The following is a 14,102-nucleotide window of genomic DNA, read 5'->3' as shown; positions in this document are numbered from 1 at the left end:
CTGGACTTGTGGCACTGTCTTCCCAAAGACTCCACTTACATGTTATCTGGCACTAATGTGCCACTGTGTTGTTTGTATCTCATAATAAATGTGTGGGGCATCTTTTTCCTGTAGGAGGAACGAACTGAGATGCCAATCACCATTGGCACCAGTCAACAATCAAACACAGAAGAAGAATTTGATTTGAAACCTTGCTGCAATAAGACTGAAACAGCGACAATAAAAGATGCAACACAAGAAGGTGTCAGGCTCCTTTCAAACATGCAAGCAATAAGTATCAGTTCTCTCTTGTGTGCTGTAGTATAACACGTCAGACTTTTCTGAAGTCTGGCGTTTTGAAATATTTCAACTGAGAGGCTCAATGAAAATGAAATAGCTTTCTAACTCGTGTGCCTCACCTTGTAAGTTTCCAGTGGGAAACCAAATCCTTACTTCACTGTGAGTGTAACAACACAACACAGACTGCAACAGTTCAAGAAGGTAGCTCTCCACTATCTTTTCAGGGGCAGTTGTAAATAAGCAATAACTGTTGGCCTTGGAAGCAGCATTCATATCTCATAAGCTAAATAAAAAGAAGCTATCTTAGAGGCTAGAAGCAAAAATTCTATGTGTGATCTGTGATAGGAGTGACTGTTAATAGGCTTCTAAAGTAGTCCTTGATTGTTTGAGATTGGAACAGTACTAAATTGGCAGTATTGGAGCTTGTGGTTTAATTCTACAATGAAGGAAGTGATGTCTAATGTAATTCCAGTTCATTAAATTTTTAAAATTTGTTTTGTATGTTTAGATCATTCCACCGCACATCCCCATCCCCCCACCTCTGACCCTTCAATTCCTTCTTTTGTTGCTTTCGTACATCTCTCTGTGGGCTGAATCTAAAGTCATAATACACAGGAACAAAATAAAGCCATCCAGCCGATTGAGTCTGCTCCACAATTCAATTGATGGTTGATTCAGTGATCCTGAACACTTCCCTGCCTCTTCTCTGTGACCCTCAATTCTCTTACTGATTAAAACTCTTCTGTCTCAATCTTGATTATACTTAACCACCCAGCCTTGATAATCGTCTGCGGTAAAGAATTCCACAGATTCATTACTTTCTGAGAGAATAAATTTCTCCTTATTGCAATCTTAAATGGGCACCCACTCGATCTTAGATTATGCCCTTGCCCCGGACTCTCCCATAAAGGAAATAATATTTCTGCATCTAATGTGCATGGGAATGGAGGTAGTGTGCTGACACGGAGAGAGAACTGACTGGCAGAAAGGAAACAAAGCAGGAATAAACAGGTCATTTTTCTAAGTGGCAGACAATAAACAGTGGTAAGTGCATGGTTCAGTACTTGCATCCTACCTTTTCATAATATATATTATGATTTAGATGAGGGAACTAAATGTAATACCTCCACATTTACAGATGACACAAATCTGGATGGGAGGGTGAACTGTGAGGAGATGCAGACATGCTTCGCTGTGTCTTGGACAAGTTGAGTGAGCAGGCAAATGCGTGGCAGCTGAAATATAATATAGGATAATTGTGAGCTTTATCCACTTTGGTAGCAAAAACAGGAAATCAGCTTAATATCTGAACAGCAACCTGTTGGGAAAGGGGGAGGTGCAACAAGGCCTGGGTCACCTTGTACACCAGTCACTGAAAGTTGAGCGAAGCTAGAAGAACAAAAGCTCATTTTCCACTGGGGGCCCTGCAGCTCTCTGGACTCAATATTGAGTTCAATAATTTTAGGGCCTCAACTCTCCCATGTCCTAGCCCCCTACCCCAAACACCAGGCCTTGTTATCACACGGCCTGCCATTACACACCTGCTGTTGTTAGTCACTAACAGTCCCCATTACTAACTATTCACCCTCCCAGCCTGATCGTTAGCAACTCCTTTGTCAGTCCAACTGTTCTCTCTCTTTAGGCTCTATCCTATCGTTTACTCCATATTCCAAACCCCTCCCTATTTTTCTCATATAAACTGACAATTTCCCAGCCACTATCAGTTCTGAGGAAGGGTCACTGGATCCGAAACGTTAACTCTGTTTTTCTGTTCACAGATGCTGCCAGACTTGCTGAGCTTTTCCAGCAACTTTGTTTGTGCTCCTGATTTACAGCATCTGCAGTTCTTTCGGTTTCTAATTGCACAGGGCCTAGGGGAGACCACACCTGGAATGGTGTGCAGTTCTGGTCTCCTTATCTGAATATGGAGGGAGTGCAGCAAAAGTTTACCAGATTGTTTCCTGGGCTGGCAGTACTGATATATAAAGAGAGACTAGATTTGTTAGGACTATATTCATTGCAGTTTAGAAGAATGAGGGGGCAATCTCATAGAAACCTGTAAATTTTTAACAGGACGAGACAAGGTAAAATGCAAGCAGGTGTTCCCAATGACCAGGAATCCAGGACCAGGGGTCATGGTCTAAGATAGGACTGAGATGAGGAGAAATTTCTTCACCCAGAGAGTAGTGAAATTGTAGTAATCTCTGCCACAGAAACTGGTTGACCAAAACATAAAATGTTTTCAAGAAGTAGATAAACATAGTCCTTAGGGCTAAAGGGATCAAAAGCATTTGGGTGAAAGCAGGAAAAGGGAACGGAGTAGGATGATCAGCCATGTTTGGCAGAGTAGGCTTGAAGGGCCAAATTGCCTGCTCCTATTCGTATTTTCTTTGTTTCTATGTAAATCCTTTTCCAGCCTACTACAGCTCTGCCCTCATTCCTTTGTAATTCAGTTTAGGACATTAGGTTTGGATCCAGGTTTCTCCCTGTCAACCTGAATATTATTCTATCTTGTTATAGTCATTGTTTACTAGGGGATGTTTTACTCTGAAATCGTTTGTTAAACCTACCTCATTCTACATCACCAGATACAAAATAGTCTGATCCCTGCTTGGATCCATGACATATTATTCTTGGTAACTGTGTCAAAGACACCCAGTAAAGTTTTCCTTCTTGGTTACCTATGTCAATTTGATTGACCCGATCTACATGATGATTAAAGTCACTCATGATTGATGTACTGCATCTTTATAACCTGATTTATTCTCTTTTCTACAGTATCATTACTGTCAGGAGACCAAAGACTACTCCTGCCACTTCTTTGTTATTTCTTAGCTTCACCCATTTTAATCCAAGATCATTTTTTGCTGTCATGCTTATTCCAGCCCATACTAACAAAGCAACCCAACCTTCTCTTTCCTCCCTGTCCTTCCAAAAAGTTATGTACTTCTGAATATTTAATACTCAACTTTGATGTCCTTGTAAATATGCCTCTGTAATTCCATGAGATCATATGAACTAACATGTATTTGTTCATGCTGAGAGCTGTTCATCATCTCTTAACAGGTTAATTAGAGGGTTTGAATGGGTTCAAGTCCCATCTGCTCTATTGATGTGTGATAACATCCCTAAACTTATTGATAAGGAAATTAAAGAAAATAATAATTTTCTTAACCCTATTTCCTGCTGTCTCTCAATGTCTCTATGCTCTGTGCCTACCTGTCCCACTCTGGGTATTGTTATCCAGATAACTGGCCTGTAATGCTGCCATATCATCTTGCTTTGTAAGCTTACATTTCCTGTCTCCTAAATCCACTCTCCCTCTTTTTGGAGGGGAAAAGAGACTGGATTATGACCTTTACTGCAATCTCTTTTTAAGACTGCTTGGACTGAGATGTAATATGTACAAAAAAAGAATAAGTCTCCTTGAAAAACCTTCATCTGAAACTGGGAAGCCTTCTCCCCTGTAAATCTGCACACTGTAGACTTGCAGATTTTCATTTATGTTAGTTAAAGCTAGAATTTGAAGACACTTGCTCCAATTTAGAGCATCATGATGTCCCATTTTAACTATTGTATTCCCTGAGGATTACTAATTGCTAAACAATGTGGAATTGCTAAATAAGTGTCAGAATGAACTACTGCTGTTCCTGTGTTCCAATCACAAGTATCTGTTTGCTTCAACTTAATGGCTAATTCTACTTTCATTTTATTATAGAAGATCAGCCTTGGAACTTGGAAACATCGACAGTGCACATTGCCCTGTCAAATAATGTAGCATCAGGAACAAAGAACACAGTTGATTCCAAAATTCTAATGACTGATGAAGCCTGTTTAAATCCTGAGAAAGACAAGCCCAGTGAAAGTGTGCAGAAACAACTCCAACAAGAGGTAAACACTGATTTAATCTAATACACTGGCTTCAGAAGTTATATTTATTATTACAATAAGTTCATATTATTGCCAAATTGCAACATTTTACTGTAATTCAAGGTTTCAGTTTCTGAACATTTTCAGGCAATGTTAATATTTAAGCGACTTTATTAAATAACTTTAAAATTATTATTGAAAAGAGATTGTGAAGCTGTATCATCAAGCTGGAAGCCAACAGTCTGCCTTAATTGTGTTTTTCACTTCAGGAAGTGAACTTCACTAGGTCTCAGTTGTTTTCTCATACAGTTTAATATTTGCAATGCCAAGGTCACTCATTGTGTTTAACACAAAACAGACATTAAAATCAGAGACACTTCAACACGGTGAAACAGGAGATGTATTTGATTCCATTCAGAGGATAAGTGAAGTGGAGGAAGAGACTATAGAGGACAGTCAGCCTGTTGATGCTATTAATCAGCAAGGTAAGACATCAAAAAGCATAGACAACGTGCCTGTTGCATTGTAAGGTGCCATTATCTTAAAAACACAAGTGTTTAGTAAATTAATTTACTAATTAACTCATTAATGAAACTGTAAAAATTGACTAAAAATAATGTTACGATCATTATTTTTTCTTCAGAAATTCTGTGGAAACTGTGCTGCACTATAGAATTGTACTTAGTTTTTCAAAAATTATTTCTTCATGGATACATTATGGAGTAGAATTTCTACTTTGCGATGATTGTTTTGGCAGAATTTCTCTAATTTTAAGGCAAATTGTGTTCAGCGTTTTCACGATCCTGTACACTGGTTTTGAGACCATGATGCTAGAAGCAGCCCCATCCATAAAACTGGCGATGGCTGCAGAAGCAATCATCATTTGCAGTTTTCACTAATCATGCCTGATTCAGACCTTTGAGGAGGCTCCAAACATTAAGGTGGAATGTTTGTGGGCAAAAGCATGGATAGACACATTTTAAAGTTTTTGTTTTTTTTTAAGAAACTGACAAGAAAACATTTTCAGATCAAATTACTCAAGTGTTGAGATGAGATGGTGATTTAAAAATGCTTATTTTTTTTGCTTTAAAAACAATTCATCCGTTAAACTCAATGCTTGCCACTTAAATATTTCTAGGAATATCTTTTAAAGCAAAATTTGATTTTGAATTCATATTTTAAATTGCAGTATAATTCTTTTGAGCTCTTCATAGATTTTGTGACTGACAATTTGAAAATGAGCTTAAGTTACAAGGATAGCTGGTCTGTTTGTAAATTATCATATTGTCGCTGCAGAGGATTGTGCTCACTCGCTTACTTTCCTGGGGTTTACACTGGATCAGACCTATGCCATGTGTGGTCTGGGACTGCGTGATACTGACACTAAATATTAAGAGTGGTGAACTATCCCATTTTAAAAACACACCAAATGACTGGCAGAATAAACTTGTAGGTACCAAATGATTCAGGTGCCTTATATACATCTGAACTGTGAAGATCTGTTTTAGAAGTGAAGGAAGAATGGCCCAAACATAACAGAAATTATTCAGAGATAGTAGGAACTGCCGATGCTGGAGAATCTGAGATAACAAGGTGTAGAGCTGGATGAACGCAGCATGCCAGCAGCATCAGAGGAGCAGGAAAGCTGACGTTTTGGGTCCAGACCTCCTTATTATTCAGTTGGAACTTGATAGGAATTAAAAGACATTCTGAAATAACTGGTGATGAACTTGTATTTGAAAGGATTTCTCAGACATTTTATCCTGGTGATTAGAAAGAATTTGTGTAAATTCTCCTGGATTTTTAGTCATCAACAGCTGTAGCAGGTATTAACTAGTTGGAAAATTTGCAGAAATCCTTGTTTATCCCCCTCAAGTGGGGGCCTTGCCACATGTACACTGCTGAGCGCCCAAGACCTGCGACTCTCAAACAAAAGTCGCGAGGCATTTTCCATAGAGTAAAAGAAGGTTACATTAAAAAAAATGTAACACAGGGAAATGAATTCACTGTCATACTGGAACTCTATTTTGAAGTATACCGCCAGACCGATATGTCTAATATGCCAGTTTTACTTTGTTTTCCTTCTGAGAATTATTAGTTGCTCAGCCAGGTTGCAAATGTCTTACAGCTTTTATCCCTATTATGTGGTCAATGACAGGGCAATCATGTTTGATTCTGACCATGAAGGGAAATACTCACTAAATTAGGACTGTTCATCTGGTGAAGTTGACATGGGAAAGCCCAGAGACTCTAGTACAACATCAACTTTCATGGAACAAAGCAGCATTGGTTAACATGCCTGAGCACATGGGACCATTGAAAAGAGGCATGAAATCTGGCAGAACTGATGGGAAAGTGATGTCCACAAATCCAGGCTAGACCTTGGAGAGGCGTGTGCATAGGTGGCCTTTAGAAACCGCTAAAAGCACGAGAAAAAGTTATAGACTTTGGAAAATTTTTTAAGCAGTTGCATTACACATCAATGCACTTAGAAGTGTTAAATTTATTGGCAAAATTTTGAAGTCATAGAAATGTGAGATAATTTGATGTAAGTATAAGCAAAATTAAAAATACTTGTAATTCTGAAGAGAAATTTGCAACTATTTTGTTATTCCATATGAATCTCTTCATAATATGATGGTAGTTCCATTAACTGCTCACAAATACCAGTTCAGATTACTTGGATGGAATTTAATTCCATCACAAGCATGCCCCTCCCCTCACCCCTCACCCCCGTGGATTCGGTGACGGTGAACATGTGATCAGGTGACGGGGTGACAGTGGGGACCCTTTTTGCATCTACCTCCATTGAATCTATGAGGGGAATGTCTGTGGATTGCCTTCCTGTCCCCAGTTACCAGTACAGGCACTGAAGTGGGTGAATAACAGCCTCATCCCATAGATGCTGATATTAACCCAGCAACTAGCAGGAGGCTCACCGTGTAGAAAGCATGACAAGCAGACCTGTCTGGCATTGCATGCTGTTACTTGGCGGCCAGCCTGTGTTTAGGTTCACCTCATTCCTGATCTAGCACTGGGAGTGGGGAGGGAGCTTACTGAGAACCACTCTCTTTGCCTTGCCACTGTCTGTGACCCACTCCCTCCTGCCTCAGCCCACCCTGCCATTATTCACCAGTGGCCTATGATGCAGCATTGATCCGAGACCTGAGGTGTGTTTAATGCCAGCAGCAGGCACTACCTCCTCAGTGGCGCTGCCATGCTGGCCACTGAATGATCAGCAGCTGCTGCTGGGCAGAACTTCAGTCACCGAGGCCTTTTGATCCCAAAAAAACGGCCCACTGCTATCTAGTTAAGTGCCTGAGTGACACTTGCTTTATCAGGCCTTCTGTAAAAGTAGTGAGATGGGATCCTTGTTGGCTTTCCAGCCAAGGGAAAAGATCCTATGACCTCAATTGAATATCACCCTGTGCTTCATTAGTAAATCTAAACTGTTCTTGCAAAGAACGAAAGTGCAACAGTTAATTCATGGCAGAATGTTGATTTCTGTATTACTTTGAACACCGGGGAATTTTTACTACACACACTCAGGAGGAGCTCATGTAGCATTACTGATGGCAACTCCTGAACCTCCGTGTTTAACTGTGAATTGGGGGCTCCAGAAGCTATTGCCAGTTTTGGGGACATAATGAGTATGAATGCTAAAGTCTTTGCCATCACTACCACCACAAAGTCTGTAATCATCTTAAGGGAAATAACTTCAAAGCATAACTCTTTAACATTTTAACCATCCTTTGTCTCATTGCTATGTTTTTAAACATATATGCAAGTCTTTTCCTAAACCTTCTGTTAAAAAAATGCTAATAAAATCTGTCATGTGACAGAGCTATATGGTACAAAGTAGAAATAGGTAAGTGCAGTGATCTACTACTAGATCTCTTATTATACTCAATAATTGCATCATAATTACAGTTTCATGAGAGATCAACTACTTCTAAAGTTAGGGCCTATGAATCTAATATGTTTCACCAGTGAAACACCAGTTAAAACAACTTTGTGCAAACATTTCTGAAGAAGGGTCCAGACCTGAAACATCAGCTTTCCTACTGCTGTGATGCTGCTTGGCCTGCTGTGTTCATCCAGCTCCACGCCTTGCTATCCCTTTGTGCAAACATTGCTGTTCTTGCATTCACAATTGTGCATCTGAGATCAAGGTACAATGATGGAACCAATAATTTCCAAAGAAAAAAGTCAAAAAAAACTTTATCATATTGAGAAAATATTTCTTAAGTGCCAATATTTCTTCCTCATCCATTGTCATTTTCCCATTCGTGGTCCAGGCTAATGGTAACTCCTGTCCTATCTCCTACATGGACTTTAGCTGACTCTGGATGACCAGTTTTGAAGTCTTTTTTTCTCTGGACTTTGTGGGATGGGTTTCAACTTTGCTTTCTGGGTGGCAATGTATGGAATCCATTGTCAAGATAGGATTTAAGGAATATGCAGGTGAGCCTCTGAGGTGTGTTGTGATGTAACAGCAACATCCAAAACATGTGAGTGAGACTGTACTGGAAGCACTGAGTAAGTGCAAGGTCTTTGGCAGTTCTCTGAATGCCAGCAATCTGGGGCATGTCTCCTTCATCCAGTAATGGACCTGTCCTGGTGAGGTATTCACAAAATTGCGCTCGCCCTCTTTTTATGACTAATGTTCCCACAAACATGACAGCACCTGGGCTGGTGGGGAGCCTTGCCAGTGCTTCCTCTGAGACCTTAGTATATTTGTCCTTAGAGACCCAGGAAGTAACTTCTGGGGAGCTGGTCATTTCTCCGCAGAGGCCGTGGAGATGCTCGCTGCATGTACAAAATGTGAGAAAGCGGGCGTCACAGCCAATAGTTAACAGTGGTGTGTAATGAATGAGGACTAACAGCAGGATTACTTACTGTGAGAGGTACATTGGAATGAAGAGTGCTACCTACTTGGTCGGTGAGACATGGCTGTCTCAGCATTCCCAGCGGAGCAATCCCAGTCTATTCCTGAGAGGGCCAGGATTCTCTGCTTGTAGGTGCTGATGAGGCTAATGTAGGCACCCTTCCACCCAAAAGGGCTTTCTGTGCCCTGTTGTGAGCTGTCTTCTCCTGTCATTTTAATGTGATGAATACATTTTTGTTAAGCAAAAGTTTTAAGGGATGTGGGCCAAAGGTCCGTAGATGGAGTTAAGCCACAGATCAGCCATGATCTCATTAAATAGTGGAACAGGCTCAAGGGGCTGAATGGTTTACTCCTGTTACTGTGTTCCTAATGAGAGAAAGGGAGGAATTAAGTGAGGTGGAAGTAGCTGGCATGGCTGTAGTGCTGGTGTAGGTGGGTGAATGGTGAAAAGAGAGTAAAGGAGGTTATGCAGAAGCCACGCAGTACAGCTGGGAGGTTGGGGAGGATGAGAGGGGGTGAGGGAGGTGTGCGCAGCGCCAGTGTTCGAGTGAGTGTGAAGTAGCAGACAGAGGAGTGTGGCACTTAGCCTGGAGGAATAAAGAAGATCATTGGCCTTCTTACAGCACTGCTGGCTTTTTCTCTGCACCATTGAGACCACACTAATGCAGGTGGCAACCTGGCACTAGGTTATCAGTGCCTTGTGCTGCGGCCTTCTCTGTCAGCCCTCTGGAAAAATGACTGCTCTCTTTTGCAACACCTCCTCTACTGGGACTTCCCGGTCCCTTATCAGAAAATCAGGCTGCCATCTTTCCCTTCTCTGTGTTCAGATTCTATATGCTAACAGGCAAGCCTGCTTTGGAATGCCAATACTCATCTGGCTGCACAGTGGCCTTTCAAAAATGGTATAGGTGCAATGGATGCCAGTCTTTTTGTGGATATCCACTGAATGGCGTGTTGTTCCAAGAACGGGGCGTGGTAAAATGGGGCCAGAATCAGATGTGGTGGGTGTCATGGGGCAGGGGATTGCAGTTCGGTAATTAATTATGTGAGTTTAGCATGAGACGGCGAGAAATCTTACAAAGCCATATGGCATAAAAACCCTTCAAAAAACTCAATGCAACTCAGATAAAACCAAAAAACAAGTGAGGTACAGCCTGACATTTCTATGGTATAGGTTTAAGTAAACACAGATCTGCATGCAAAGCAGCATAAACCTAACTAATTCTATGGCATTAAATTCTGCATAAAGATCTTTGGATTACAATTGGTTATTTGTCAAATTCAGCTGGAATAATGTATAATGTTAGATAATTTTATATATATTTAAGACGCCAATGTCTAAAAATAAACCACTCTTGTAATTTAAATACCCACTTAATAAAATTTTGTTTTCAGTCACTTTCTTATGATTTCTGTTTCCTGTTTTATTTTATTCTGCTACCCATCTTAGAATCACCTAACACTGCCAGTGTTCCGGTCACAGTTCGGAACTCCTGGCGACGCTCAGAATTTTTCTCTCAGCCAGGTAAAAGTTGTGCTTAGTAATTTCCTTCTTCTGTTTTGCTTCCTGAACCCGGGAGTGCTTTGGGACACACTAATAATCACGAGTCATTCCCTGCTTTTCTAGATTTGCCTCCCTCATTATGAACTGCATAGTTGCCAAAGCATACCAATGTAGGAAAAAGCAGCCTTAAAAATAGTTCCTTAATAGCTGTCTTTTATAATTAATGCCAACTCTTAGGATTTCCAGTAAAATTTTGTTTCTTGAATATACAACTTGTTAAACACTTTGTGGATGGAGATTTTTGAATGGAACTTGCCTATTCTCTTCTGATATAAAAGTTGGTGCCTTTTCTACATTAGATATTGAAGTTAAAGAAAGAAAATCTATGGCATAAATTAAGTCCATAAATGTGCAGAGAATGCTAAAAGCTCAACTAAACAGGACTTCAATAACTTCTCTTTTTTAACTCATTTATAAAATGGCTATTGTAACTAGAACCCCACTTAGAAACTCTTACAATTCTGTTCAATACGCTGCAATCTGAACATAATGATTTGATTCAAAATTTTTATTTTAACAAAAATGGCCATCATTGTTGTTGTACGATAACTGAACAAAGAATGAACATTACTCTTGACCATCATATGAGGACTGTTTGTAAAAATAGTAATAATTGGTATTTCTGGGCATCTAGCGCCCACAGAGAATCGAAGTACTAGTCAAAACTAGCTATTATATAAAAAAGAAATTTCAGAACTAGCCCTTGCTAGTTATGCTGATATATGCTGAGCATCAACATCATAACATTCTGAACTACTCTCTTGCAGAAATGGGCAAGGAGACACTATTTGTCCATCATAACAGTTTCTTTTTGTGGTTTGTTTAATTATTGTAAGATAATCAATACATGCCATTATATAACCATTTTAAATCTAATGATATCATTTGCCTTTACATAAAACGCTAGACTGATACCCAGAGAAAACCATACCTAAAATTGGTAGGATTGGCAACTATGTTCATTGCAAACTTTTTGGGACTCGAGTGTGTTCTCCTTACTAATTTGCCTGTTTCCCTGTTTCAGGTGGCAAGTAATAATAGACTTCAAAAATGAAATGAATCACAACAGCATGGTGTTAGCACAAAATCTTTACACAATCCATGGCTGTGACCTAAAGTTGCTTAATTTAGTAGCTACTGGTTATTGCGAATTGTTGTTGGTAAATTCTGGCTATATGGCTCACTTCTTGTACCATCACTTGCTGTTCAGTTGTCATTTTTGGAAATCATTCTGTTGGTGGTGGGTCATGCAAATTACCAGGTTATTTACATTTTGCACGTTATTTAACCTTAGAGCTCCACCTGTCTGTCGATGGTTCTAACAGTTCCAAAGAAATAGGGAGCGCTCCCTAGTGTCCAGGCCAATATTTTATCCCTCAGTTAACCTCTGAAATAGATGTTCAGGTCACTTATTTCACTGCTGTTTATGGAACCTTGTATTTAAATCAGTTGCCATGTTTTCTGCATTACAGCAATAATTATACTTCAAAAGTACTTTATTTGTTGTAAAGATCTTTAGAATGTCCTAAAGTCTAAAATAAATGCAAGTCTTGCTTTCCTTTCCATTTGGTATCACTAATCACAATAAAATATCAATCAAAGATCACTATCAAAATAGTAGTTGATTGTATTTCATGATCCGTGTTCATACTTAATTTGTTGATTGCAAATTCCAGGGACCTAATGCATTTACAAAAGATTTCATGACAAATTTTTAAATGGTCTTTTCTGGCCTGGCATTGCAATGCTGATTGGCTACTAACAAACCTGATTGTAGTCGGCATACTAGTTGAACATCACGTACTAAAGAAAATAAATTCATAAACCATTTGGAAAAAGATATTTCCAGTGTTACTACCCACTGTATGTAGGTCTCCTTCGTGGACAGGTGGAACCTCAACCCATCATTTTCAATTCTTTTATAAAATACGTTTTCTTTATCTTTCAGCAGAAGTGAAAAACAGTGAAAATGTAAATGTAAGTATATAACATTATTATTTTATCTGTGTCATGTGAGCTTGAAAGAGCAACAGTTCTCAACAGCTAACATTGCCAGTGTAGTGTTATGTGACATTGTTGGGGTTTGCATCTCAATATTACATGGAAGAATCACTTTGATCAATGCAGGATCACTGAGCATTGTACAGAGCTGTTTTTAATTTTATTTTCATGTTGTTGAATATTCAAACAATGTTAATTACAATGCTGTGAAAACTGATGCCTTTCAAAGACACAGCAGGAATGTTGTTCAAGTTCCAAAAAAAGTTGCTGAATCTGACAATGTTCTAGATCTTTTGAAACATATGACACTGAAGTAGCACACAGTAATTTTATCAAATGTGCAATTTCATCTTGAACATCTTTTTAGTTCTTGATATACCATGATCCAGACCTATCTACCAAGCAACGGGCCAGTGCCTGAATGGTCTGGGATGGACCCACTGGGTTCCCTCCTTTTTGCTTAGTGAGTAGACTTCTTGTCTTATGTTGGTGAATCTCCATGATAAATCAGAGGATCTTGCTGTAATGGGATCCTTTATGGGAATCATCCCTCATTATTCTGTAGCAGAATGCATTAACGCCATCACAGTCTTCGCCTCACATGTTTGATTGTTGCCAGAATGGCACCATTCCTGTTCATGATTCATGTGTCCTCTGATTTTGCAGATTATCTCTGTTAAATGAATGCAAATTTTATCTTCCTGCAAGACATGAGTGGACTTTTAAGCAGTTTTAATTCTGTGTTTCTTAACCAAAATGAACCATAATTTCAAAGTTAAAATTAGAAATCATCTGTGGAGCTTGCTCTCAGAATTTATCTTTCACATCAGAAAGCCTGCATATAACTTTGGATCTTGATTATTTGGCTTAAAGTAGTCTTATCTGCATCAGAAGTCACAAGATCCTAAGAAAGGAAAGTTCATCTTAGGCTTTTTCATTCAGAAGCAAATACCCACAGTTCTTCTCCCCATCAGAGTATCGAACTGCTTTATCTCCTTTAGTTTAAAGTTTGTTTCAAATTTTGGTTGCTGTATGTGTGAAAATGTTCCTCCTGGCTTTAGTTCTAAATTCCCCTCACCAATCTGAATATTGCTATTTTAGTTTCATGCCTCACACAAAACGTTTTCTCCAGATTTACTCATTAAATTTATTCTATTTTATTGCCTTATTTCATTTAGAAGATCCTGTCACAGGCACATTTTTTCAATAGTCAAAAGTACCAGTCATAATCACTTCCACACATTGCTAAATACTCTGCTCCTAAAGCTACTGAGTAAAATAATATTGAGCAACAAGTGATCCAGTATATCAAGGTGCTGAAATTGGAATTGGACACTTTTCAGGGAACCTCAGTTACTGACTGAAACTAGGGACAGCAGACTCCAAATTTACTAATAAGGAGAATTTTGGTGTGGGCTTGAGGCAGATGTGATATTGACAGTATGCCTACAAAGGCTGGATTTGAGAAAGCTGAATTATTTTCAGATTCATTTTTGTCAG

The 14,102-nt window shown here is 39.2% G+C and overlaps 1 protein-coding gene across 9 annotated transcripts in view; it reads left to right on the top strand.

The window, feature by feature from the left end:
* Window positions 1–14,102, top strand: part of LOC109919982 (LIM and calponin homology domains-containing protein 1-like) — a 186,370-nt gene that overhangs the window by 118,486 nt on the left and 53,782 nt on the right. For 3 of the 9 annotated variants that reach the window (XM_048600247.1, XM_048600266.1, XM_048600230.1), the window contains 5 exons: window positions 115–241; window positions 3,998–4,170; window positions 4,508–4,634; window positions 10,488–10,562; window positions 12,550–12,578. In XM_048600247.1, the coding sequence (XP_048456204.1) occupies window positions 115–241; window positions 3,998–4,170; window positions 4,508–4,634; window positions 10,488–10,562; window positions 12,550–12,578 (531 nt within the window). The remainder of the gene's footprint in view (window positions 1–114; window positions 242–3,997; window positions 4,171–4,507; window positions 4,635–10,487; window positions 10,563–12,549; window positions 12,579–14,102) is intronic. The other 6 variants (XM_048600275.1, XM_048600237.1, XM_048600286.1 and 3 more) reach the window with 3 other exon arrangements.

This window comes from Rhincodon typus, chromosome 1, assembly GCF_021869965.1.
Source record: "Rhincodon typus isolate 14 chromosome 1, sRhiTyp1.1, whole genome shotgun sequence".
NCBI classification, from domain to species: domain Eukaryota; kingdom Metazoa; phylum Chordata; class Chondrichthyes; order Orectolobiformes; family Rhincodontidae; genus Rhincodon; species Rhincodon typus.
The sequence above is the reverse complement of the archived record's forward strand: the minus strand, read 5'-3'. Positions and strand labels throughout refer to the sequence as shown.